The sequence below is a fragment of the Durio zibethinus genome, chromosome 2, assembly GCF_047325235.1.
Source record: "Durio zibethinus cultivar Kanyao isolate XHJ-2024 chromosome 2, ASM4732523v1, whole genome shotgun sequence".
Classification (NCBI taxonomy): domain Eukaryota; kingdom Viridiplantae; phylum Streptophyta; class Magnoliopsida; order Malvales; family Malvaceae; genus Durio; species Durio zibethinus.
This window is the reverse complement of record NC_143163.1, coordinates 1,852,363-1,879,931: the sequence shown is the minus strand read 5'-3', so window position 1 is coordinate 1,879,931 and position 27,569 is coordinate 1,852,363. Positions and strand designations below refer to the sequence as shown.

General features: G+C 35.8%; 2 protein-coding genes across 16 annotated transcripts; both read right to left on the bottom strand.

The window, feature by feature from the left end:
• Positions 1-155: 155 nt before the first annotated feature.
• LOC111308681 (Pentatricopeptide repeat (PPR) superfamily protein) lies at positions 156-3,809 on the bottom strand. Its single transcript, XM_022907212.2, has 2 exons — positions 951-3,809; positions 156-523 (listed from the first exon to the last, which is right to left on the bottom strand). The coding sequence occupies exons 1-2, from the start codon at positions 3,440-3,442 to the stop codon at positions 409-411; spliced, it is 2,607 nt and encodes an 868-aa protein (XP_022762947.2). The 5' UTR covers positions 3,443-3,809; the 3' UTR covers positions 156-408.
• A 116-nt stretch (positions 3,810-3,925) lies between these two features.
• Positions 3,926-25,664, bottom strand: LOC111308678 (Patched family protein). 15 transcript variants are annotated; one of them, XR_016328442.1, is made up of 39 exons: positions 25,544-25,664; positions 24,952-25,028; positions 24,557-24,668; positions 24,314-24,421; positions 23,914-24,030; positions 23,570-23,720; positions 22,710-22,957; positions 22,335-22,523; positions 21,139-21,215; positions 20,914-21,031; positions 20,246-20,329; positions 19,394-19,489; positions 19,141-19,242; positions 18,929-18,997; positions 18,311-18,406; positions 18,130-18,237; positions 17,875-17,988; positions 17,640-17,723; positions 16,682-16,810; positions 15,848-16,046; positions 15,612-15,755; positions 15,445-15,488; positions 15,141-15,224; positions 14,993-15,061; positions 14,816-14,892; positions 13,212-13,281; positions 12,822-12,971; positions 8,266-8,331; positions 7,929-8,073; positions 7,738-7,802; positions 7,453-7,631; positions 6,833-6,926; positions 6,477-6,513; positions 6,298-6,355; positions 6,013-6,123; positions 5,611-5,678; positions 5,002-5,068; positions 4,852-4,920; positions 3,926-4,367 (listed from the first exon to the last, which is right to left on the bottom strand). XR_016328442.1 is itself a non-coding variant. In XM_022907200.2 (39 exons), the coding sequence occupies exons 1-39, from the start codon at positions 25,580-25,582 to the stop codon at positions 4,308-4,310; spliced, it is 3,861 nt and encodes a 1,286-aa protein (XP_022762935.2). In that variant the 5' UTR covers positions 25,583-25,664; the 3' UTR covers positions 3,926-4,307. The 15 variants fall into 15 exon arrangements, 11 of the variants coding, with proteins under 11 accessions (XP_022762935.2, XP_022762936.2, XP_089601078.1 ...); XM_022907200.2 differs by having other exon boundaries at positions 7,566-7,631; XM_022907201.2 differs by having other exon boundaries at positions 7,566-7,631; positions 24,557-24,656.
• Positions 25,665-27,569: the final 1,905 nt, after the last annotated feature.

Sequence of the window (27,569 nt, the reverse complement as noted above, 5' to 3'; positions counted from 1 at the left end):
CAAATGAAAAGTTGGGGTTGAGGTCGGGTAGGCAAGATTTGGGCAGTGGTGAGGGTTGCAAATGAATTCGCCTGGGCAGGGTAACGATGAACTGAACTGAGCATCCATTACACATTTGTCTTGCAATGTGCTTCTACGTTGTTGAAAAATTAAGATGAGCAAAACTACAATGACACTGAGATTTCTCATTTATTTTACAATATCCTTACAGGGTTACTTTGAATTTCTGTTTTAGGCACTAATCACATACCAATAATAGGTTCACTTCTTTTTTTTTTTTTTGTAGTACACTGTACAGATCCCTACATCAGTTGCCAAACGGAGATGTCTGAAATCTTATCCAATGTAGTCATGCATTATAAAATCTCTCTTATAAAATGGCAAACCTTCCCCAGTAAACCACCAGCTTCACCAGTAATCAAGAAACTCAGTTTTCTGGGGCTGCAAACTTGATAAACTTCCCTGACCCCAGCCTTTCTGTACTCGCTTAAGAGCTTTCAAAGCGATTCCACTGCCATCATCTCTGCAGAAGAATAGTAAATAGAAGCTATGTCAAGGATAATATACAGAGATAGACAGCACTGATAAAAAAAATGAAAGGATATGATGGATTACTGAAGACCATTATAAAAGTATAATATTGGAGTGCAGGACAAGACCAGTTTTTCTGGCAGCTGAATACTCCAATATCAGAATACATAAAAGCTGTGGTAAAAGTTACAAAAGCAAATATCTTGATGACTGCTTCAGAACCAGATCATGCTAAAACTTAAACCATGGCATTATATATATGATTTTATTAGAAAATGAGTTCTCTATAATTTTTCTTTTTCTTATGAAAGACTATAGTTCACTGCTATCTATATTTGGAAATTATCGCCAAACATTCCAAAGACCAACGAAGCCAGAGAAGAAATGACACAAAGATAGAATTCCTACAACAGCCATACCTGTGCACTATTCTTTGCCAGTCGTCTCCACCATACTTTGTTTCTTTCCTATCGATTGATTCCCTTACACTTCGATATATCTTATTTGCCACTCTACCATCTGAAGCCATCTCCAACATCTTCTTTGCAAGGTCATCAGCCTCTTGCTTGTTTCCTCTTTTACCCAAGCCATCAACCACCGGCATGAATGATGCAGGATCAAATTTATATCCTTTTATGATCAACTTTTGTAAAATACCACTAGCTTCCTCTAACTTTCCATCTTTACAAAGTTTTTCAATGAGATCCTTATAAAGGAAGCCACCCAGATGAAAAGATCTATCTAACGCAGCTTCAAAAACCACTTTAGCTTCTGAGACTTGCTCTCCAACAAGCAACTCATTGAACATTAAACTATAAAAGGCTTCCTTGTGGCCACATATACTAAGAGCAATCTCAAATAACTCCTTCGCTACTCCAAAATCACATGCCTTGCAGAAAGCTTCTATTAATATCCTGAAGGAAGAAATATTAGGGTTTATACCCATTTGCAGCATTTCATCCAAGATTGAAGTGGTGTCTTGGATTTTCCCATTTTTGCAAAGCGACTGAATAATATTATTGTATGTGCAAACATTAGGAGTAATCCCTCTTTCTCTCATCTCATCCACAAGTCCATAAATTTCAAATATTTGATTTTTACTTCCTAAGCCAAGTATCAGTGAATTATAAGTTTGTAGGCTCTTATTGCATCCTTTTTTCTCCATGTCCTTGAGAACTCGAAATGCAGATGATATCTTTCCTTCTTTACAGAAAATATGGATGAAAGTATCAAAAATAACTGAATCAGGTTGCAAGCTTTTACCCAGCATCTCTTTGAATTTCTTTTTAGCTTCATCTATCCTTCCAGCCTTGCATAGAGCACTAATTATGATTGAATATGTAACCAAGTCAGGAAGACATCTCTTGCTGCTGCCAACATCATCAACTAGGCCAATAAATGAGTTTCCTAGGTTACCTACAGCAGCACCTCCTTGTGTCCACATCTCATTTGCAATTTCCATAGCTTTTTCCAATTTCCCACTTTTGCACAAACCATCAATTACAACATTGCAGGTCACATTATCCACATCATATCCTTTTTCGTTCATCATTTGCAATAACTGTTCTGCCTCTGATATTTTACCCCCTTTCCATAGGCTATGCAGCAAAATATTGCACGTATAAGTATTAGGTAAACAACCATATCTCATCATCTCATGTAGAACATCATTAGCTTCATATAACTTGCCTTTACGACAGTAACCATGCAGTAAAGTGCTATAAGTTACTGTATCAGGAGAAAGACCACTCCTTAGAATAAAACCCATCACTATTCTTGCATCAGAAAGCATCCCATTCCTGCATAGCCCATCCATCACAATGTTATATGAGTAAATATTGGGTTCCACACCCTTGTTAACCATGTCTTTAAGTACTAATTGAGCCTCAATTAACTTTCCATTCCTTAGCAACCCCAACAACCAAATATTATAACTCTCTAAATTCATCCAATCACCATTTTTTTCCATGGAATCAACCAAGGTCTTTGCTTCCTCCAGCATCCGTTGCTTACAAAACCCCTCAAGCATTAGATTATAGGTTATAGCATTCGGCCGAGGAAGCCCCAATTCTTCATCTATTTGCATATCCCTAAAAATCCTTGATGCTTCAAGAATGTTACCTGCTCTACAAAGGCCCGAAATTCTAGAATTGAATGTCACGACATCTGGAAACAAACCATCCCATCTCATTCTTTCTACTAATTTTTCCGCATCATCAGTTTTACCTTCCTTACAAAAGCTCGAAATCAAAGTATTATACACAACTCTATTTGGCAAAAACCCGAATCTCCTCATCTCATCTAAAAGCTCCAACCCTTTATTAGCAAGGCCAAATCTACAATACCCACGAACCAAAATACCAAAACTAAATTCATTCGGCACGCAACCTTTGTCAGACATTTTATCAAACAACTTTCTGGCGTCCTCCAAATAACCTAAATCACATAGCCCACAAATTAAAAGATTAAAAGTATACGTCTGTGGAGAAACACCGGCAATTACCATATCTTTATACAACCAAAGCACACAATCTGAACGTCTTTCTTTGATACAATATTCAAAGAGGGCATTGTACAGACAAATAGAAGGTGTGTATTGTGGGAATTTTGTTCTAATGGACTGGAACTGGGAAAAAGCTTTATCAAAGAAACCTGATTTAGCTAAGAGTTTGACAAGGGAAATAAGCGAAGCAAGAGAATTTTGTTGAGGTTGTGAGGATAAGAGAAGGAGGTGAAGATGGTCAATTTCTGGCAGCATTTTGGAACGAAGAAGGATACGGCCAATGGTGGGTACTGAAGGAAGAAGGGAAGGATTAGTGGGTGATGATTGAATGCGCTTGAAGAGTTGCCATGCTAGCTTTGGATTTTTTGTGTTTTTGAGAAGTGCTTGTGTGAGCTTTGCTGTTCCCATGTAACAGTCCAGTGTTCTGGTGTTTGCTTGTCTCTGGACTTTGATGACCTTTACGATCAAGTGCTGATTGCTAAGCTAAACAAAGTGTGAAACCGACAACGTAACTCCAACCTCGCGGATCGCTAGATGACGTCGCTGCCTCCAGCTGGCTTCTCTGACAAGGTTTAACCAGTATACCCTAAACACCTTTTTAAATGTAATTATGATTACTGCATTCTTTTGTTTCTGTTTCTGGACTTGGGAAATAAGAATTACGTTTAGCTCAACATATTACAGAAATTGGGCTCAGCAACAATATAACTCTCCCTCCGTAAGGGCCAAGGCCGAAAGGATGTGGTCTCTCATGGATTTTTCTAAACAATATTTCAAAGAACAAAACAGAAGAGAAACGCTTAAAAAATGCACTTTCTAGTCTTCCATTGGAAAACTTTTAATTGGTAAAATGTGAAAGATTAGTTCTTAAAATTTGATTTTATACAAATATTAAGTACTAAAAGTTGGTCTTAGCCATTAATAAAAGAAAGTTTAACAAAACACTAGATTCATTTCAAACGAATCAGAGCATTAAACTACTCACAGATAATCATGACTATAATATATGTCATTTTTACAAGAACCCAACCACCCTCCCATGATTTTAAATTGCAAAGCTTCATATCTCTATTTATATAAGATCCTCAACTCCGACTCCCACCCCGATTTAGAGAAATATCCATGACAATTAGAGAGTTATAATTGTAAAGAAACAAACATCACCATCCAAAGCAATTTACGTGCGTGTGCTCATCATTGTGGTTAGGGGTGGACAAACAAGCAGGATTTTAACAAAGTTGCGGAAAGGAGAGGCGATCTGGTAACACCTCAGTCAATTCAAGTGTATCGAAGTAATATTTCTTGCGGGTGGACCGAGCAAACTCAGCACAACCTGCATATCAAATGAGCAACATATATAATCACTGACCAATAAGTTGTGTAGCTAAAGCACAAGCAGATAAAGAATGAAATGCAACAAACCAACGTCGTCCGGTAATGGTTTTTATGAAATTTTCATTTGAAAGTCTTAGGACAACCACATCATAGTAAAGCATGTCAGAAGGTTCCTTTGGTTTGTGGATTGTTCATCGATCAGCTTTTGGTTGTTATTTTTACAACTTCAAAAAAGTACGTTTGAATACAAAAGCAAACATCTTTGTGGATTGTTATTGATCAGCCATGTATTATTTGATTTGATTTGATACAATTTGAATTCACTTTAGAGCAACTTTTGAATAAAAAAAAAAAGCAACTAGAAGAAAACAAGTAACAAATGTAACAACCAAAGCAAGCCTTAGAAATTGGTGGATTGACACAGCCAACAAAGATAATTGAGTCAAAGAAGATTGCGAATAAGAAGTTTCCAGTTAACTTACTGGTAAAAACACAAGCCCGTGCAAGAAACCAACAAGAACCAAAGCTAAGTACATCTGAAAGTAATAAACCTGCAAAAAGAAAAAGGCTGTGTATATATTCCCTTAACCAGGAAAAAAGTAATTGGATGATAGCAGGGAATGCTCAGATACCACAAAAAGTTCTGATCTTGAGAAGAAAAGCACAATTACTCCTACAAGCTTCGTGAGGGTGATTCCACTGTCAAAAGAAAAAGTCAAAAGATGAATACAATCAATAAATTCCTTTCCGGAAGTGAACTCCAACAAACTGGTGCATTTCGTCAAGCATTACAATAGGTGCAGAAAAGAACGAAAAGTTATCCTACTAATATCTTGAAATGAACTATTGGCCAAAAAAATAAATGAGAATGAAGAAATCAAGTAGCTGATGAAATAGAGAAGCTCTTCTGATATCTCTAGATCCTTTTATCGCAGAAAGAGGTGGTGGGTGGGGGAAAGAAGTTTTTACTATGATTAAGATAATCCCCTTGAAACCCCCCACCCCAACTCCCGCCCTTCCCCAAACACCAAAGAAACAAAAACAAATAGAAGAAACTTGTAAAATAAATTAGGATTGTGCCTCAGATGTTTGTAAGAGCTAAAATTCAATAAAACAGTTCCTAAAAGAACAGTTAAATTAATAAATTATCCTTTATTTAGCTTTTATATAGTGTTTATCTAGTCTTCCACGTTCTATCAATTATACCACACCAAAATCGGGACAATGGAAGAACACTCAACCTGAAAACGGATGCTCCAATGGTACCAAGAGCCTCCTTCATTCTTTGATCCCTATCCCCATTACTGACCTGTTTAAGAACAGCATAGAATTCTGAAATTAATAATTTTAAAGATAACAAGAGAATGTGCAACTCATGGGCCAATTTAATAATTGCCCGATTTCAGCAGCTTGTTCCAAGAGAACAAGTGTTCAATTTGAGATTAAGCGACACAATAATGATAAGAGGGGTCAGAGGGCAGAAAGGCAATGTATAAGTTTCCTTCTTCTCTGTTACACAGGTAAATCTACAGAAACCTTAAAGAGAAAGAATGCAAAATTTCCCACAGCCACGTATGATACAATCAACCCAGTCCTGTTATCCAATCATCCCAGACTAAACTGAGTAAAGGCTTAATACTGACCAAGAAAGCATTTGCTATATGGACACAGAATTCAACAGCAATCCCAATTGACATGACAAGGTTCACAACTGACACGGCATTGAGTTGAATATCCAGAATTGCCATTACACCCTGCAAAATTAGACAGAAACTAAGTTTCTTTCTCTTGGGGGAAAATATAGCTGAGAGAAATGAGACGTTAAAGGCTACAGAAACTTTATTAAATTTTTAATAAAAAGGTGGAGAGAGAAAAGTAGTGAGAAGCAGACACAGCGTTGTATGTAAATGTCAAGGCAAAAGACATACCATGAGATCTACAACAAGCATCACCAGTACCAGAAGAATGATGGCAGATATCCACAAACTGCGTTCAGAAAAGAAAAGAAAAACATACTAAAGTTAGACAAGTCCAAAACACAAGGGGTGAAAAGTGATTAAGAAAACAAACAAAAAGGCTACACAAGGACCAGAGAAAGAATTTAAACCTGGATGTGATAACCAGACAGACAATAAAAATGGCACCTGTAATTAAGATAAGGTACTGAATACATTTTCACATAGAGATTCATTCAATAAACACATTAAGTATGCATGTCAGCATATACCGCTTGAGAAAACAGAGTAAGAAATAAAAGAACAAGGAACAAAAGAACAGGTAAACATAGCATCCAAAACTAAAGACCAAAGTATATCACAAATGATAAAAAAAATCAGCTCTCTACAAAGAATACCGATGTAAAAGATGATATTCATGAGAGAGAGAAAGTAGAAAATCAGTTGTTTGAAATACAACTTGCTTGAAGGATGCAAAATGATCAACACAGCATATTGGAATACCTACCTAGTGCTATAGCAATATTCATCAAAGCTATCCCCCAAATATCAAGATATTGCTCAAAGAAAATATAGAATACTGAATAGGGGAAGACTTGCATCTGCACCAGAGTAGTAATGTCAGGGGAAAAAAAAGAGTGAACTGGAATCAGGCAAAAATTATTGCACTCAGAAAACATGAAGTGATGGCGAAAATGTCAAGCACATAACCAGCAGCATGAGGAAGAATATTTATTGAACTGTGATCATATTATTCACCTAGTGCCTTTTTTCCTTTTTTTCTGGACACATTCTCCGTAAAGCTCATTAACCAGGTTAGTGTATTTTCATTCCCCGTAAAGACAATTTATAAACTCGAGTGGTATTTACATGTAGAACAAGACAGAAACACTAGTAAGAATGACTCACACTCCAAATACAAACTTCACCAAAATATACAAAATATCAAAAACTAATTTGCTTAACTGGCCTAAGCATGTAATGGCATTTCAACATTAGAGACCAAGCAATGTTCATGTCTGAATAATGGAGACCATTATATGTGCTGAAACCATCTCTCTAGCAGTCCAGCATAAACAACAGAGGGACAGAGATGAGTCAAACACAATAAGAGAAGTGTTCTTGCACCTTGAAATGAAAAGCAAACTTGCATTCCTACCACTCGACATGAGAGAACTTTAAAGCATATCTAGGATCAAGGAAGCCAAAGTTGAAGATAAAAGAGCATAGTTAATTAAAACCTTCAAAGAATCAGAAATTCTTAAGCTGAACTCCCTTGCAGCTCGCAATGCATTAACATAGTCACCCTGAGAAAAATGATGAAATCAGGTGAAGTGGTGTGATTAACTAAAGTCATATTAGAAAATAATAAAAAATCATATTGGGATCAGTGAACTAAAGACATTGGCTTACTTGTCTGTTAAGTGGTGTGTGGTAAGTACGAAACTCTGATGCTTTTATAACACCACTCTCATAACCTGAAAAGATGTATAGAGGAAAGCATGAAATGCCTATTAACCTATTAGAGGCCACGCCTTTTATTATCCCATACAAGCACCATAAAACACCGTTTAATATGCAGAGGAAATTTCCAATGTACAAACCATTCAAATCCACACTGCTGGTGTAAGCCCCATGACCACCTTTGGCACAATCAGCGGATGGCAAAGCATTAAGGAACCAAGGAAGCTTGTCTTTGAATTGCTCTGTAGATGGGCGATCATTAACTAAATCTGAGTGGCGGAAGCACTGGAACCAACTAAAAATTGTTAGTGCTCACAATTTTTTTAGTTTGATAGTTGGAATAAACCTGGAACCTTAATAACCACTCAAATGTATAGTATGAACACAGCATTTTTACACTTCTGTAAAACATTTCTAACTTATATGCAACTCCTAACCCCACAGACACACAAGGAAGAGAGAGGACAGGGACATAACCGTTGTACAGTCTTTGCAGATTCCACCTAAGCCACAAGAACCTCCATCGGGTGAACAGCAAGGTGGCTGGAAAGAGTAATTTCTACTTCAGCAATCAAGTGATAATCATCTAAAAAGCTTAACAAGCTGGAAAAGATATATCAACATTATGCTATGCAAGTATGATATTGTAGGAAAACACTTATTTACAGCTGGTTGTAATATTGTAATCTGTATATTTATATCCGTATCTCTAGAATTAAGTATTTGTATCCCTAAATTTAGGATAAACAATCCCTCAATTATAGGATTAGTTTTTTAGGAAGATTTAGTTTCCTAGTTTAACCCCTAGTTAGTTGTATATAAACCTAAGATTCTTGTTTAATTCTCAATAAGCAATTTTCCAACATACATTCAGTTTCCACACTGATTTATTTCTTAGTTTTTCCACATGGTATCAGAGCTTTAGGCTCTTCTTGGGAAGCAAAATTTTCAGCCTTCATTGCTGACTTTTTTAGGCCTTCATTCCCGAATCCTGTTTAGGCCTTCATTGCCGAAACTTTTCAAAGAAAGATATCACTACCACCCAATTTGAGCAAATGCTAACTGAAAAAATTACTGAAGTACTACAGATGTCTCAAAAACAAGGAGAGTTCGATAAGGAAGAAATTGAAAAGCTGAGAAACTTATTGAAAATCCTTGATAAGCCTACTGTGGTATGTTCTTTGGGTAAGGTTTCTAGTTCAGGTAAAGCTTCCGGTTCTCATGGATTAAATGTCTCGGCTAAGCCTATTACGAGTTCTTGGATCATTGACTCAAGAGCCACAGACCACATGACACATTCCTCACAAAAGTTTAGTACATATAACCTGTGTCCTAATAATAAGAAAATTGTTGTTGCAGATGGTTCACTTACTATAATGACAGGATTAGGAGATGTTCAAGTTAATCCCTCGTTTGTTCTAAAAAATGTTCTTTGTGTTCCTGGATTGTCTACTAATCTGATATCTATACAAAAACTTAACAAAGATATGAATTGCAAAGTAACTTTTTATCCCTCTTATTGTGAATTTCAGGACCAGAGTTCGGGGAAGATGATTGGACTTGCTAAGGAGAAAGATGGACTATACTATCTTGAGACATTAGATAACACAAGTAGTATCAAGAATAGTTTACCTTTGTCATTTCTTTCTGAAAAATCTTCCAATAAAGACAAAATCTAGCTTTATCATTTTCGTCTTGGACATCTTTCTTTTGGAACCTTGAGAAACATGTTTCCTTCCTTGTTCAAAGGATTAAATGTTGAAGATTTTTATTGTGATGTTTGCGAACTTGCAAAGCATAGACGTGTGTCTTTTTCAATCAGTAACAAAAGAAGTTCTACTCCCTTTTACTTGATTCATAGTGACATTTGGGGTCCCTCTACAATTCCTAATATTTCTGGTGCGAGATGGTTTGTTTCATCCATAAATGATTATACTAGTGTCTCTTGGGTTTTTTTACTTAAATCCAAATCAGATGTGAATAGTGTGTTTTTAAGCTTCCAAAACATGATCCAAAATCAATTTGGAGTGAGAATCAAGAGATTTAGGTCTGATAATGCAAGAGACTACTTCAACCAGAGTCTATCTACCTATTTTCAAAAAGAGGGCATTATCCGTGAGTCATCTTGTGTTAATACTCCACAGCAAAATGGAGTGGCAGAGAGGAAAAACAGCCATTTACTAGCCACAATCCGACCCTTTCTTTTTCAAGCAAATGTACCTAAATTTTACTGGGGGAAAGCTGTTCTCATTGCCACACATTATAAATAGGTTGCTTTCAAGAGTTTTGGGATTTAAAACTCCGATGGAACTACTCTTACAATTTTATCCCAACCTCAATACCACAAACAATCTCACCCCTAAGATATTTGGTTGTACATCATTTGTTCATGTTCACAGTCATAACAGGGGAAACTTGGATCCAAAAGCGATTAAGTGTATTTTTGTGGGGTATTCTTCAACTCAAAAAAGATATAAATGCTATCATCCTCCTACCAAAAAATTTTATGTGTCTGCAGATGTCACTTTTGAAGAAAATAAACCATTTTTTACTCAACCTTATCTTCAGGGGGAGATTTCATTCATGGAAGATAAGGATAAAGACTTCTTTTTGCTTGATTTGCCCCTTTCTTCAACATTTACACCCATTAATTCTTCTGAGTTGAAACCTATTTCTGCTGAACCCAAGTCAAACACTGAATTTGAGTCTGAACCCATTCCAAATACGAAAGATGTGATAAAGGATAATATTGTTCTTGATTCTATGAAGGAATTACAGGTATACTCAAGAAGAAAAGTTCCAGATCCTGAACCAGTGCCAGTCCAAGAACCTAATCCTAAATCTGGAAATGAGGTAACTACAGTTTTTGACTCTGTTTCTAAAAATGAGCATGAATCTCCTAAAACTATAACTAGTGATTATGATTTGCCTATTGCCATTAGGAAAGGAACCAGAGAATGTACCAAGCATCCACTATACCCAATCTCTAATTTTGTGTCATTTGAAAAATTCTCATCATCCCACAAAAATTTTCTTGTGAGCCTAACCACTATTTCTGTTCCAACTACATTATCCGAGGCATTATCCAGTGAGAAATGGAGGCAAGCCATGAAAATAGAAATGAAGGCCTTAGAGAAAAATCAGAGATGGGAACTGGTAGAGTTGCCTAAAGAAAAAAATCCAGTGGGGTGTAAATGGGTTTTCACTGTAAAATACAAGGCAGATGGTACTGTTGAAAGGTATAAAGCCAAGTTAGTGGCTAAGGGTTACACTCAAACCTATGGAGTGGATTACCAGGAAACCTTTGCTCTAGTTAGGATTTTGTTATCATTGGCTGCAAATTACAATTGGCAGCTTCAACAATTTGATGTAAAGAATGCTTTTCTACATGGTGATCTGGAAGAAGAAATATATATGAAGGTTCCACCGGAATTTGGAGGTCATCTAGAAGCAAACAAAGTATGCAGGTTGAAAAAAGCTTTATATGGCCTTACACAGTCTCCTAGAGCTTGGTTCAGGAGATTTGCCAAAGTGATGCTAGCAATGGGATATAAACAGAGTTAAGGAGATCACACATTGTTTATCAAGCACTCTGATTCAGGGAGAGTCACAGTTCTATTAGTGTATGTTGATGATATAATTGTAACTGGAGATGATGACAAAGAGAGAATCTCTAAAACAGTGTTTGGCTAGAGAATTTGAGATAAAAGAGCTAGAGAGAAGTACTTCCTAGGAATTAAAGTAGCTCACTCACGACATGGGATTTTCATCTCACAACAAAAATATGTGATGGATCTTCTAAAGGAAACTGGGAAGCTTGCATGTAAACCTGCAAATACCCCTATAGATCCTAATCATAAAATTGGGGAAGCTAATGAAGATGCTGCTGTAAATAGAGAGATGTACCAAAGATTAGTTGGAAGACTCATTTATCTGTCACATATTAGACCTGATATAGCATATGCTGTGAGTGTGGTAAGTCAATTTATGCATTGTCCTAAAGAAGTGCACCTACAGGTTGTCTACCGTATATTGCACTATTTGAAGGCCAATCTTGGGAGAGGTATCTTATTCAAAAGAAATTCAGGGTTAGTTCTAGAAGCATATACAGATGCGGATTATGCAGGTTCAGTAACTGATAGAAGATCCACCTCAGGCTACTGCACTTTCTTATGTGGTAATCTTGTGACTTGGAGGAGTAAAAAACAAAATGCGGTGGCAAGATCAAGTGCTGAAGCAGAGTTTAGAGCAATAGCTCAAGGAATTTGTGAACTACTATGGTTAAAGATTATCCTAGAAGACTTGAAGATCAAGTGGGATGGACCAATGAGACTCTACTATGATAACAAGTCTGCAATAAGCATTGCACACAATCTTGTGCAACATGATAGAACAAAACACATTGAAGTAGACCGGCATTTCATAAATGAGAAACTAGACAGTGGGTTGATTTGTACACCTTATGTATCAATCAAGGGTCAACTTGAAAATGTGTTGACTAAAGGTCTCAGTAGTGCAACATTTCAAGAAATTATTTCCAAGCTGGGAATGGAAAATACCTATTCACCAGCTTGAGGGAGAGTGTGGGAAAACACTTATTTACAGCTGGTTGTAATCTTGTAATCTGTATATTTATATTTGTATCTCTAGAATTAAGTATTTTTATCCCTAAAATTAGGATAGACAATCCCTCAATTATAGGATTAGTTTTTTAGGAAGATTTAGTTTCCTAGTTTAACCCCTAGTAACCCCTAGTTAGTTGTATATAAACCTAAGATTCTTTTATAATTCTCAATAAGCAGTTTTCCAACATACATTCAGTTTCCACACTGATTTATTTCTTAGTTTTTCCACAGATATTATTGTTGAACAATTAAACGGATATTGCATTTGATACACATTAAGATCTCAGCATGGGAGAGAAAGGGGGTTCCTAGAACAAAATGTTAAGCTTGTGGAAAAAACTAAACATCAACTCAAAATCCATTTAGCTAACATAAAAGAAACCAGTTTGTAACATATGAATTACTAACTTGATCATCTGGTGGACAGTAAGTGCCATTTGTAAACTTCCGACAACAACCAAATGCCTCGGGTGATAACCATACAAGAAAATCATCAAGCCATGAGGCAGCTGGCTTAGCAATGTAGCTTGATTCTGGAACTAATGATGCTCTTGATATCTGAGAAAAATGAGAATTGCATTGTTTTAGACAGTGAGTGAGACAGTCGGATAAAAATAAGGTGTCAGCCAACTAAAAGAAAGCCTCCTGCAACTTCGAGAGTCTGTAATTGAGCGTTCAAACAATAACATATGCAAGATTCGGATAAATAATAACTCAATAGACAAGAAAACATGCATCCCAGAGTGTTTTCACGATTGCATTAAATAGTATAATAAAAACTACTTGACAATCCATTACCTCATTCAAAAGAGAGTTAGAATCACACTGGTTGATGGAACATAACTTGTTTGTATCTCTTGATTCCAAGCTGAGTGGGAAAGCCCATTAGACCAAACAGCCATATCAAACTTGATTAATATATCAAAATGGATTGAGAATAAAACAAAAAATATAGAGGCATTTATAAAAAATGAAAGGAGAAGAGCTTCCACATGTTTGCTGCCAGCATAAAGTTTCAGAAAAACATCATAATAAAGCTTAAATATAGGTGATTGACAAGACAGCTTTTCTCCAACTCTGTAGAAATATCTCCATTAAATAACTACATTACCAATATCTTCTCACAAAACATCATCCATTTTCATTTTGGCCTTAATCAAGGAAAAATCATTGTAATTATTGTTTCAAAAATCCAAAACATAAAACAATGCAATTAAATTTATATTACAACTTTGAATTGTAATTCAACTAAAATTTGTAATCCCATGGAAGTAACCATTCTGTTATTTATCCAAAGGGCAATGAAGTTTCATCATTCTAGCTGAAAACTACAACCTGTAAGGGGGAAAGAACTGATCCTGTACTATACAACTACCCTTCTTTCAGCATGGCTTTTCTCACCTAAAAGACCATCCCATTGCTATAGAAGACTGGTTAGAAAGGATGAAAATTTGTTCAATCATATCCTTCTAAACTGTTCTATTGCTTAGGGTTTTTCATGTTTTATCTTCATATAAGAAAAGGTTACAGCAATGCTCCTGAATAAAGACAGTCAGAAGGAAGCAACAATAGCTAAGAGCAATTCACCTGCTTCCTTTAGAGCTTATAGAGAGAGAAAATGAAAAACATTCGCAGGAGAGAAACATTCTGCAGAGCTCATACCTCGGGTTTTGACTCCACCATCACCAACATTCAGATTTTTCAGACTAAAGGGGAAATGGATAAGCTTTTCCCAATAGGAATCCTTTCACTCTCACAAACATGATATTAAAATCAAAGTTGAGTTGAATGAGACAGTAACACACAGCCAGCAAGAACAAGACTATCCAAATTCCGACCTAATAATCAGACACTCCAAGGCCATGAAATATAAAGGTAATCCTCATAACATTATCCATTTTTATTGCCCCATTAGGGATTCAGCACAAAGGGCTTGGGAGTCAAACTAATTCTGCCAAAAAACCCGCTAAGCAAAAGCAAGGATGAAACTAGCACACCTTTTATCTACCTCTCTTGCTTCTCTTATGAAATTGATAGTTAAGATCATCTTTCATACCTAAATGCAGCCTCTCTCTTATATACGTTAGGAGCAAACTCAACTGATTAATTTCGATTAACGCATAGGAACGTTAGTCTAAAGTACGCTAGTTTTTGTGTGTCAAATGAATTATGTGAAGAATAACAGAGATCATGCCTAAGCAAGGTTAAATCATGTATGCCGATATCAAGCACACTATTTAAGCATTACCATTCTTCAATTCTCATAGAAACAACCATCACATAGTGAAATTCAGTAGTTTGAAACAACACACCATACCGGACTTAAAGAAGATCTTGGTAGATAGAAAAAAGTAAAGCATCAAACTGAGAAAAGAAGAATGGCATAATATTCAAATTGATACCTGTAGTTGTAATCCTTAACAACAAAATACAATGGTGGTCCAATTCTGAGAAATTCTGAGACATTGGTAAAGTATCCCTGATGCAAATATATATCGAACAGTAAGAAAGACGGATTGACAAGGAAAAAGATACAAAATTTCAGAACAAAAGGAAATATCAAACCAGATGGCTTAAACCTGAAGATATGAGTCCCGAGGAAGAACAATTTGTTGCTCCAAACCGGACTCAATCCTTGTCGAAAGGGCCTAAAACACAAGTAGAAAACTATTTATATAATGAAAAAATCAGTTAGATATTAACTGACATAAAATGCAAGCAGCTTACAATGCTTGCCAAAGCAAAAGCAAGAAAGACAGCAATTACAACCACTTTGACTCCCCAAAGTCCAAGAATGGGTGCATGTATTTCCTACAATATAATCATTTTTCAAAGTTAATATGAAAACATATAATAGGCCATATAGCATTGCCATGACCATCAAATAAGAAATTCACATGCTAACATTCATCAAGAGAATATGAATAACCCAACTTCCAACCAATGGCAGAACATATCCTTTCACCCAAAAGAAAAAGGATATAATAGTGCCTTAGATATAATATGGTGCTTATAAATTCAAATATCTTACTTGCATATATCTAGCCAAAAGTCCAGGTCCTCTTGAGTTCATACCTAAATTCATCAAAATGGTTGATCAGTGTAAGGTTAAAGAGCGGAAAGAATGTTCACATAAAAATTTAGCACCGTACTAGGCATTCAAAGCAAACAATACATAACAAATTCATAAGCAACAACCTTCATCAGAATCGCCAGCGGATGAAGGAATTTTTATGCATGGAAAACAGTCAATCCTGTTATCCTCAGCTCTAAGACAGTCAAAAACTATCAGTGAAACAAAAGCAGTAACTTGTAGAAGGAAGTCCAGCAGAACAGCCAAAGCTACCAAAAAAAAAAAGAGGCAGAGCGATTAAGGTCAAAAAAGAAACTAGTTGATAACTTAAAGTTACAAGACAAAGAGCAAATTCTTAGACCTGCAAACAGCGAAAAGACACGGCATGCTGGCATGGGAATGAAGCCTCCAACTGCAAATGCAAGAATCTCAGACAAACTAGCTAGCGTAATGGATGGACCAACTTCAACCAGTGCATTACTGATTCGTTCCTCTAAAGGTAGCTCCAACGGTTGTCGTTTTACCGCATGAACCAGAATACACATGTTATCCACTCCAACCTGATTAAAATGAATAGCACAAGAAGTGGAAGAGAACTAAATGAAAGAAATAAACAAACTAAAAGAGCATTATAATCACTGTCAAACCCTAAAAAATGACGGATAAAGAGAAATTTGAGAATCAAGAATCATCAAGAATGTCTATATGGATGTTTGATTTCACATTTAAGGAATGTTTGCAACATATTAGGGACCAAAATATAAAATCTAAGGACAGATATCTGACTATGACAAAGAATGTACTTATAGGAATACTCCCTTAAATTTTTTGTTTTCTAAAAGGCACTGCCAGGGGCACATGTCTGCCCCCTAAATGATGACCCAACAAATTGAGAATAAAGCCATTATAGAACACAAGTTCCAGTTTCTCAATAAGCAAAGTTTTAAGTATTTGAGCTCCAATTGATGGAATAAATTGTTCTATACAAGTGTATGAATGGAAACTTTTGCTTGAAATTAATGAAGCCCAAATGTAAGAGAGACTGCAGTCTAAAGTCTGTAACAGATCTGTCAACCAGGGAGAGGGGGAACAAGGTCAACTCAGGACTACTTGTTATCAAATCTTCGATGTAGACTCTCCCATTGCAATACCTAAAACAAGAATGCCATCTACAACAATCAGATTGAGAACTTACGGCCAAAACCAGAAAAGGTATCACTTCCATTATGATCAATGTAGATTTAACTCCAAAAGCACTGAAAAACCCAACAGATCCAAGAACAGAAAGCATGACAAGAATAACTCCCGAAAAACCAAGCAAAACCTGCAAAATGGTGGATGAAAAGTGAATTTCATAAACTTATAACAATTCCAAATACATGGAAATTTATTCAATTTCAATAGAAGCTAGCATATAACAAGAATATGTGTCACATGGACACAACATAGCCAAGAAATATACAATGGTATGCATGAGCATAATTGTGCCTCTGTTGATGCATGTACCCATCATAACACGAGTAAATGAATCTAGGAATGCCAGAGCATTTAAGTGGCACCGGACAGTCAAAGAGAGGTAAGTGCTTCTTTTTTATAATAAAATAGCCAATTGGGCTGGCACTATACAAAGGGAGGTAGCTCTCTCCCATACCCGAGATTTGAACTTGAGGATTCCAAGTGAAAATCTCAAGTTCTAACCATAGAGGTCTCCCATACACAAGATTTGAACTTGAGGCTTCCAAGTGAAAATCTCAAGCTCTAACCATTGAGGTGTCCCCTTATACCTGAGTAAATTTTCTGTCCAATATTCCAATGCTACATGAAACAGTCTCACCACAAGAGTTAAAACATAGAGAGCAGTGAACAGAGCCACCCAGCCTTCCATTGGTATCAGAAAATCCAACATACAAAATTGAAGATATAATCAAGAAATTGAATTTAGCAGAGATACCGTGCTCAACATGCACAAAATGTGACAACAAGTTGAAAAAAGCTACCAAGTAAGTGCCATTTTGTTAACATCAATTCAAACAATGTCATAATGACAATAGATATATACGTAACAGTGGACATGGAAGTTGCTAATAAGCCATAAGGATATGATGGTACATCACATAAAATATAAATAACTACTTAAAAAATAAAAAATATACCTTGGATGAGATATAGAAAGTAGATAGCCTAGGTGCATCTCCCAATGTAATAGATATGTAAGCAAACATTACAAGATAGCTTACCTGCAATGAAATTAAATTAGGAGCAAAAGGAATTTAAAATAGCAAATATTTGTTATATTTGTTAAGTATAAAAACAGATGAAGTTAGAAACAACTAGAACCATTTTGAAAAGGTTGACTGATGAGAAACTAACAAGTTTCCAGTAACTTACGACAATTGTAATAATATCTGCAGTGCTCTCTCTTTTTAGTTCTTCCTCAATTGAGCTTTCAGATGAAAACGAAAGAGTAAGATTTCTAGACTGAACCATAGGTAGCAGTTCCTCCTGTTATGTCCATACAATTATCCAAGACTAAGACATTAACTTTTTGACTGCATCATTATAGCAGTACCTCCTAATAACCAAGACAATCTAGAATATCCACATACGAGAAAGAGAATGTAAGAAAAATATGTACACTTGTACCTTCACTAACTGAATAAAAGATTTTTCCCAAGCCACTGCCTTCCCATTCCCATTGCCTGCTTCATCAATTGCATTATTAACTGGGTAGGTCACAACAAATGCAGAAGCCTGAAATTGAAATGAAAGAGTATTAAAGAATAAGTATATACTAAGAAAACAAAAGACAGGATTAAAAATTTACCTCAGAATAATTGTTCCCCGAAAATCCCCCTAATGCAGTGCTAGGATCAAGTGGAGCCTTAAATGCACTCAAACATGTGTCTGAAGTAGTGTAATGCTGAGAGTGGGAGTGAGTGGGAAACAAATCAAAGACACATTAGACATCCCAGTGAGAATCATCTTAAACATAATGCCAACTGTAACAAGCATCGATGATCCTAAGCTTCAAAAAAATCAACTATATAAATAACATATAACAGGTATTTTTCATATGTGAATAGCTAGCTATGGTAAGCCTCAAATGGTCCAATTTTTCCACTTGTAGGCCCTTTCCATGTGCAAAATGAAAAGTCTTCAAATTCATAACGAGCTTTGTCTTTTTAAACCAAGCAGTCAATGCCTATTCCTGCCTCAAGCTTAAGGCAAAACCCTCAGACCAATTGACATCATGATGACCATAGCAAAATCAATGAAAACTTAAATCAGAGAAAGGGGAAGGATGGATTCAATTGGATTAGCATGCCAACAAGAAAACATTTGATTTCTTCCATGACTAACCAGATAGAATAAACGCAAGTAAACATGCACATGCACATGCACAACCACACATGCAAATACGCGGAGCAGCAAAAGAATTTACCTGAAAACAATACTCAGCATGTGTAACTCCTCCATAGTTTTCAAAGTTTTCCCGGTCCATCGTGAAATACTAGTAAAAGAGGTCAAGTAACAAAAGCAAAGATGATGATGTTTAGTAAAAGGAAGAGGTAACTTGAATCCTATTTGCTTAATTTCAAAAAGCAGTAAAGATATTCTGAACCCTGAGACTCGCAAATACAAATGCAAGAAAACCTGTAAAACACTCTGAGTAGCACAATCTTGGCCAAGAGGCTTCAAGCAAATGTCAGTCAGAGACACCGTCGAACCAGAATAATTTGCACGAATTTCATCAACCTGTCCATTTTCAGGAAGAACAGACAAATATGCATTGTTAAGATGGCACAAACAGAAAAACACATGATGACACAATTCAACTAAGAAATACTTCAAACCAGCTTTCACTTATACCAATGGCTTCTGAAAAGTACCAACAAGTGCAATGTACCTTCTCTTGAATTTCAAAAAGCAATTGGATGTTATCGTCTGTAACTATACTGGGTGGCTTCCCACGTGTTTTATCAGGCAAAGTTGCTAATATAAGCTGAAACATATTAAGTATCAAGAAAAATGTCATTGCTTTCATATAAATTTAGATGATGTCTCATTTCCATTAAACTGAGAGACAAACAGAGAAAGACACAGAGACAGAGAGTTAGGGTCAGTTAAGAAGCAAAGATATTATTCTCCCACTCAAACTTCAATTTTTTGGCACATAGAAACCTTTCAGACAATCATTGGGGAAAAAGTATATTTCAATCAACTTAAACATTAATTTGTTGAGATATGAAATTAAATTTTATGCTCAGGCATACCAACCCTTTCCTGTAATGATGTTCAATCAGCAACTAACAAAATATATGGTTATCTGATGACAAAAATCTCTAAGAATATACATTGATCTTTTATATGCTTGGCTTTCCAAGCTCCCCCACTCAGATTTTTTTTTCAATTTGACACTTAATTAAGATGATAAGGCATCTTATTGCCAAACACACTAAGATGATGTTTAAGATGAATATAACTTTGGACTATCAACTTGTATTCGTCGTAATTATCATCACCTATAATTTCCAATTCTAACCTTCTAAAACAGTCTAGATAAAGTTAACAATGGAACAGATGGGGTACAGAAGGCAAGAAAGTGTTTCTCTTTTCTTTTATATAGGGTATAAAGCCAAATTAATTGTTGAAAGTATTTGTTCTTTAATTTTTTCAGGAGTGGAGGGGTTAGCCTGCTGGGGCTCAAATATGGAAAAACAAATCGCATCACTCATAAAGAAAAAGGAACAAAAAGAACCTGTTCAATTCTGTAGAAGGGCGCAAGCTGACTGTCAAAAAATTGTTTCTCTTCCGCAGCCTTACTCCCATGGCCTACCCACAACTATATGATTACATCTGTCAAGCCTTGACCAATATGTAAAAGAATAGCAAACAGAAAGCACGATCACAGACAATACATATCCTCAAGGCTTATCCAAGGGGTAGTCAGGTACCAAAGAGATACAAGAACCTCCAATCATCTTTTTGTTCAAATCTTTAGAAAGGAGAAAAAATACAGCAAAACAATTTTCCTTTTCCCTGTTTTAGAATCCATATACGAATTTGGGAAGACAAGTGAAAAGGGCCTACAATGGCCTTAAAACATGGAGCATAAAAAAGTGCAAGAAAAGAAAAGAGAAGATATAATGCTGCAAAGAAACTTTTGCTACTAAAATTGATAAAGAAAAGGGCCTGTTTGCTGAAAAATGTTTTTATACCTAACACCTTCTAACCCTCCCCCCCCCCCCCCCCAAAAAAAAAAAAAGAAAGATGGACAAGAAGAAGAAAGGAATAAAAATAAGGATAGAACTAATGGATTGTCGGTAACTGACCGCACTCTCTAGCATGGATAGAACTAATAGATTGTTGGTAACTGACCGCACTCTCTAGCACAATCTTAAAAATCATAAAGATGAAATATGATACCTTCTCTGGCCTTGTCTCCACTTCAAAATGAATAAGACCAAAACATAACACAATAACAACTGCAAATGATAAACACAGTACAAGAGTAGGATTTCTAGCAACCCATCTTCCATAACTCCTGGACATAGCATAAGAAAACATTTAGCACGTGCTAGTTATTTAATTATCTAGATATGTAAGTTTGTGTTTGCAAGTGTGAAAAAATCTAATTATGTACATGTTCACCTGTAAAAGCTCGACATATATCCTTGAATAACGGAAAGTTGCACACCATTTGTCAAATGCGGAGCCACCTCACGTCCCTGATTTCAAGATAAAGTGCATACATAACATCCAAACCTCAAAGACCACCAATATGGTGATTTAGTTCTTTTTTAACAGGATGAATAGCAAGCTGAATAAATAAAACAGATTAAAAAAAAAAAAACCCAAAGAATCATTTCCATAAAATGGAAAAGTGAAATAGAAGCCTAACGTTATACTGCAATATCAATATAAATGCATTAACAAAGCAAATTTCTCACAGCCTACCATGACATCTTCTGACAATTCCAGTATTTCCATAATCATAATGATTCGACAAAGGAGATCATTTCCTCTTTGCATACCAAATGCTTAGTGACTTTGTACATTTAGACAACCAGTTATCAACAGATCAGGCACCAAGTCATGATTAACTGAACCAAGTTATGGGTTTTATGGAACCAAAAATCAGAGTTGAACATGGTTAACTGAACTTAGAATCAGAATGAGAGTGACAATGTAGAAGCCCAAAAGATACTAATAAAGTCTGCAAGGAGATGATTACACATTACCCAGCACTTGACAAAACAAAAATTCATAGATAAGGGTAGAAGGAGCAACAAGAATTCAGGCAGCCACTTCTAAATTATTAGGAATTGGATTCATGGAGAAGAAATAAATATTAGATTCTAAATGAAGGCTTGCCAGCTTTAACAGATGCATAAATGCATTAGAGTAGTAATATTAGATGGGAATAAAACTAAGCTGTGACAAGAAACAGCCATACACCACAACATGCCAGTGCAGAAAAATACTATCATATTGCAATCTCAAAATCCTAGATGAGAACATGAAAACAGAATTCTACTCGTAAGTGACGGGCAAAGATGTTAAAATCTAAAAGAGGAAGAAGTTGAAGGGGAAAGGGGAAACAAGAAAAATATTTAGAAGGTAGCTAACATATTACTATTTTTCATTAATAAGAGAATGAAAAGAGTACTCGTAACTGCAATAGCCAACAACAGAACCTACTGGAACTCTAGGATAAAAAAAATTGAATGCTACTCAGATCCAGAAAAGGCAAAATGCTCTTTAATGCAATTCTCAAACTCATCATACTACGAGAATGTCAAAGCCAACCATGTAAAAATATCTAATAAGTAATAATCATCATTTACCTTCAAAGCAAGGTTCTCATCATATTCCATGTTAGCATAATTTGCTTCATCCCCATCTATGGACTTCAGCAATGGTTCCCTGTCAGATGCAGCTCTCCTTTCTCTTGGCCGATGAAACAATACCCATCCAAGAAGTCCCAAAACCAATACGATATACGCTATAGCTAATGCAAAGTCCATACATCTTACCTGCAAGTAACAGTCAATATCACCATATACACACAACACATATCAACTAAATTTTTCTCAAAAGAGAATTAACTAACTGATTCAGCCATGAAAATTAAGTGTCATGCAGTATCCACTACCATTAAGTCATCTAAACTGAAACAAAAATTACCAACTTTAGCTAAAGAAAAAGGTCATCAATTAGACCTTAACAGGCCCAATAGTTATTGAGCAGTGATCTTTTTCCGGGGGTGAAGGAGGTTCAGAGTTGGAACATTGAGGTGATGATGGGCAATCACCACAAGAGCAGCCCAGAGAGGTGTCACCACATGAATAAGAAGAGACGTTCATAAGCTCCATTCCAGAAAAGTCAGGAACAGTAGACTTGAAATTAATAGCATAAGGTGAACCAGGAAACCCAGGAGGAGCTTTCTGACCGATAAACTCAAACCACTCTGAAAAGAATCAACATATTAATAAAATACTAATGAAGAACAGAAAAAAGTAATAAGTAGGTGGGAGAAAAATATTCTACATAGGATTTGGCAGGACCATAATGTTGAAGGAAGTAACCTTATTTATAGTTAACTAGTTTCATAAGCAAGAAAAGTGCACACTTGTGCTTCCTAGCAGTCAAATTCTTTGGAACGATAAGAACCATAGTTTTACGGCTTCAAGTAGGTGGCTAAAAGAAGATAAGGCAACCCATTGGCCTGGTGATGTAATCCAACCAACTGTTCATTGTTTGCACAGTATAAAATTTAGGAACTTTAGATTGTTGGTGTGCACTAGATATTCTAACTTCATTTATGCATGTATAAGCTCTGTCCAGCATAAAGACACTGACATAACCGCAGGAAATGAATGAGAGTTGAGACCAACCCATCCTTTACTCTCTTTCACCCAATATTTTGCCAAAAAAATGCGAAGGTCCAGGAGGAAAAACCACAAAATTTATTTTTTCACAAAGCATTTCCTCCATACAATTAAAAGATAGTAACAGAGAATATTTGACAAACCATTCTAGATATACAAGATTTCCAGCCATGCAAAAAACTTAAATTCACCTTTAAAGTTTGTTGCCCCAGCACCTATGAATTCAATGGCCCGTGTATTCATGGTCCCAAACTTTACCTCCTTACAGGAGTCATAAAGCCCTTCTCCAAAAGCATTAGATACATAAAAGTCGATGCCATCCACTGTCAAGTTGCCATTAACCTAACAAATTAATAAAACAATGGGAATAAGTCAAACAAGATTGGACACATAAAGTGGGAACCATCCTAAATGTTTCATGTAATCCAACTACTTGAAGAAAATTATTAGATTTAAAGCATGAAAGAACCAGAGAGAAGAGAAGGAAACCAAAAGGTAAGGTATGGTCATCAACTTATTATAATCATGTCCTAACCTCTGAAACAGAAGTCACATTGATGAATAGACTTTGATTTGGAGAGCACGAAAGTTCACAGAAAAGATTTAAAAAATTCCTCAAGCATGACGGACAACCAACAAGGAAAGGAATGGCCTGCAACAGATAGCATGCATTACAGTTTGGGGAACAAGTAGCATTAATAGATACATAATAAAGCAGATGATAGCATAACAAAACTTATGCCCTTGCCCTGGGACAGTATCGTCCTGACCAGAAAGGATAGCTTAACAGCTCATTCTTCAAGGGAAGATAGTACTTGTAACTTGTAAGCTCGAAAAATGTACAATTAGTAATGGTTGTATAAATTTTTTTTTGAACTTGAAATCTAGAATAAGTTAGCACACATCAAAAATACAATAAAAGTCAGAGGTTTTACCTGCTGAACCTGAGCCCGCAATGTGTCAAATTGGTCCTCCGTACAACAAACATTACCGCTTATCGACGGACACAAGCTTTGAATTTTGGCAGAAAACAGCTCAGCAGGCTGATAAAGCATAAAATAAAAATACAAGAAACAAAACAAAAACACAAAGTATCAGAAATTAAAACTGGAAGGGTAAAACAATAGGAGAAGATAAAGCAATAAAAATAACACATGAACAAGCAAGAAGTCGCTCACCTTCACAGAGGGAGAACCATAAGGGCAATTAAGAACTTTTCCATCACTACGCTGTCCACATATATCATACATTGCACAATATTCTTTAGAGTGCCTTTCCCTGACCAACAGACTACAAGTGTTTTTATTCAAACAGAAGGAGATGAGGCAGAAAATACTACAACCTAGTGACAAGCAAGGCATATAAAATAGGTGGCCATCAGCAGTTAATCAACTCTCAGTCATTGCAAGGCCTAGATAGGATCCTTCAGAATAGCTCAATAAACTAAATCAGCAGACACAAAAACTAAGTTTGCCGTAAAAAACTGAGAACCGTATACAACGCATTTGTACGTATATTAATAAGACTGGAAATATTTAGCACCCGTTAAGCTTTGAGGCAGAAAATTCTTTACCCCGAAGTGAAATAAGAAACTGAAGGGCCACCAAAATCAATCTTCTCTGCGCACAGTACTGACGTGAACAAAATTACCTACAAAAAAGAATAGTTTGATTGACACAAACTGAGTAGAACATTAAGAACTTGGAACTCAGTACTCACAAGCTTCTATATCCATTTCAGTCAGCCCATTATAAATAAATAAACTGTCACGGTTTCACACAGAAATAAGATACTAATATTTGTGCAAAATCTTATAAAAGCCAAACGTAATTCGATAAAATTTCAGTTACACTTTAACCGTGTTTGGCCATCCTTTTCCGCCTCAAACCAAACAATAATCAGATTACTAATAAACAAACAAACACAATAAGCAGCAATGACGGAGAGCAAATCGCAAGTAGAATCTGCAAAGCTCCCATTGAATTACGTTAATAGTAAATCTAACAACTCCTTGCAAAAAAACTCGGCATTGTTACATTTAATAACAAAAAAATCAATAAGAAACAACCAATAAATGCCACCATCACGGTATCATAACAAAAAAACTTAAATTCAAAAAAATTTTCAAAAAACAGGTTTTCTAGAACCGAAGAGCAGATTCTTGCCTGTAAAAGAGAAAGAAGAAAACATGTAGGAAACTTCATCTTTCAAACGAGATGTGAAGTTAGCTTTTAGGTTTTGGTTAGTTAAAGAAAACTTCTGACTAAGAAATTTTTGGAATGGCGTGAAGGACAAGAGCGAGGTTGGAACCTGCTTATATAGCCGTAATTAATAAAAGTAATTAACATAGGACAGGCGAATTAAATGTGGATACTTTCTGAGAATATACTATATCCAATCTCTGTTAACGGCAAAACGTTTGTTACTGTTAACTTTCATCGACTCATCAGCCACGTCAGCCTATCACGCTTTTCGAATGCCCAAACGAGTGGGACACGAAGGGATGGGTTTCATTATCGTTTTCCAGTCGTTATGTTATCCGCCTCCGATCTAGTACCGCCGGTCAGTTTACACCGAAACGTTGCAAGTTCTGGCCTAACGGTCCAGCACCGACTAAGCTTCCTATGGTTACGATGCCAAATCCGGTCACGATCGAGTACAGGACAACCAGATCGGCGTCAGATCTAACTCGAGAAAGTCAGATCGCACCAGGATTGGTCATCCGGCCAAGATCAGTAAAGGATCCAGCCGTTGGCTTAGAGAGGGCATAGGGCACTGTACCGAATCTGATAGTGGCATATCTGACATAACGGCACTAAATCGGGGCAAATCGGCGAATACATCTAGTCAGAGACTGTTTCTCTATCTCTCTGACTCTCCCCTCTGACGCTTCTCTCCCTATCATGAGGGTACAATCGGAAAGTAAAAATTTCACATTGTCTCATCTGGCAGGAGCTCGTGCAAGTAACGGAAAATTAAGTCGGTGTAACTGAGAGTGGACATAGTGTTATCTTTTGTTACGGACAGTCAATATGTTTACTTTATAATATTATACTATTTTTTTACTTTAACATATTATACTATTTTTTTACTTTAACGAGATCTTTTTACTACCCACCACCGTTCTCTCTTCTTGCAAAACGCAAGAAGAATCACCGTTTTGAACTAATGGACTAAGATATGGGCTCAGCCCATCCCAAATCATTTAACATGCTAAAACTCTACAAAGCCCAAACTTGGGACACTTAAATTATTTGCCTTTGTAAATTAAGATATTTGGTATTTTATCCACGTCATGGTAATAAATAAATAAATAAAAATATATATTATTATTTATATTTTTTATGGTTTTTTATTTTTGTTTGAGACTCAAAAGATGTGATTTTTTTTATGAAAAAAAAAATTGTGAAAAATTAGACATGCGAAAACAATGACAAGTTTTCAAATCAAAGCCTATTTATTCTGTGAATAACTGAACATATGGGGTAATATACTGTTTCATTTCATTCTCGATTCCCCGCCAACAACTTGACATGAAACTGGGTCGTTTTGGATGCTTCATTTGTTTAATTGTTCCAACATAATCTTTCATCTTTTGCAATTGTTAAGATTAATGTCATCTGTAATTTGGATTATGTCAAGTTGTTCTCTATTTTGGTATCAACCATCAAAGTATTGCCTCCTACAACACTCTTTCACCAATTTTTTTTTTTTTAACTTGCTTTTACCAAAAGAATAAGTAAATGACTAATAACTAAAAAAAGTTGCGATTCCTCTTATGCTTTGTTCCTTTATTCCATTTCTTTTTCAAGCATTACCTTCATCGATTATTCTATAAGCCCTACTCTTTTTTACATGCTTTCTGCAAAAGAAATCAGTAAATCATAAAAAAAAATGCAAGTTAATTTCGACTTCATTTAGTTGTTTTTATTTTTGGTATTTTAAATTATAAATAAATCCGAATTCAATATCTTCAATTTTAGAACCGATACTGCAACAATTAACTTTTGCTTTCAATTTATTTTGTATTTTTTGTTTTTCATGTTATTTAAAAAACAAGAACAAAAACCAAACTAACCTAAAGGATTTAACTCCTTGATTAAAGGCAAAAAAAAAATTTTTGTTACTAAAATAAGTAGTAGTTATCTTCGGACAACGACTTTTTGAAAAAAAAAATCAAATTACACATCA

Bases quoted from the DNA above. Each gene is read 5' to 3' on its own strand.
- LOC111308678 (XM_022907200.2), bottom strand. From the start codon at position 25,582: ATGAAGTTTCCTACATGTTTTCTTCTTTCTCTTTTACAG. The intron at 22,958-23,569 runs GTGAATTTAAGT...GATTCTTTTCAG, and splicing joins TGGGGCAACAAACTTTAAAG to AGTGGTTTGAGTTTATCGGT. The intron at 7,632-7,737 runs GTAAGCCAATGT...CATTTTTCTCAG, and splicing joins ACACACCACTTAACAGACAA to GGTGACTATGTTAATGCATT.
- LOC111308681 (XM_022907212.2), bottom strand. From the start codon at position 3,442: ATGGGAACAGCAAAGCTCACACAAGCACTTCTCAAAAACACAAAAAAT. The intron at 524-950 runs GTATGGCTGTTG...ATTCTTCTGCAG, and splicing joins TGGCAAAGAATAGTGCACAG to AGATGATGGCAGTGGAATCG.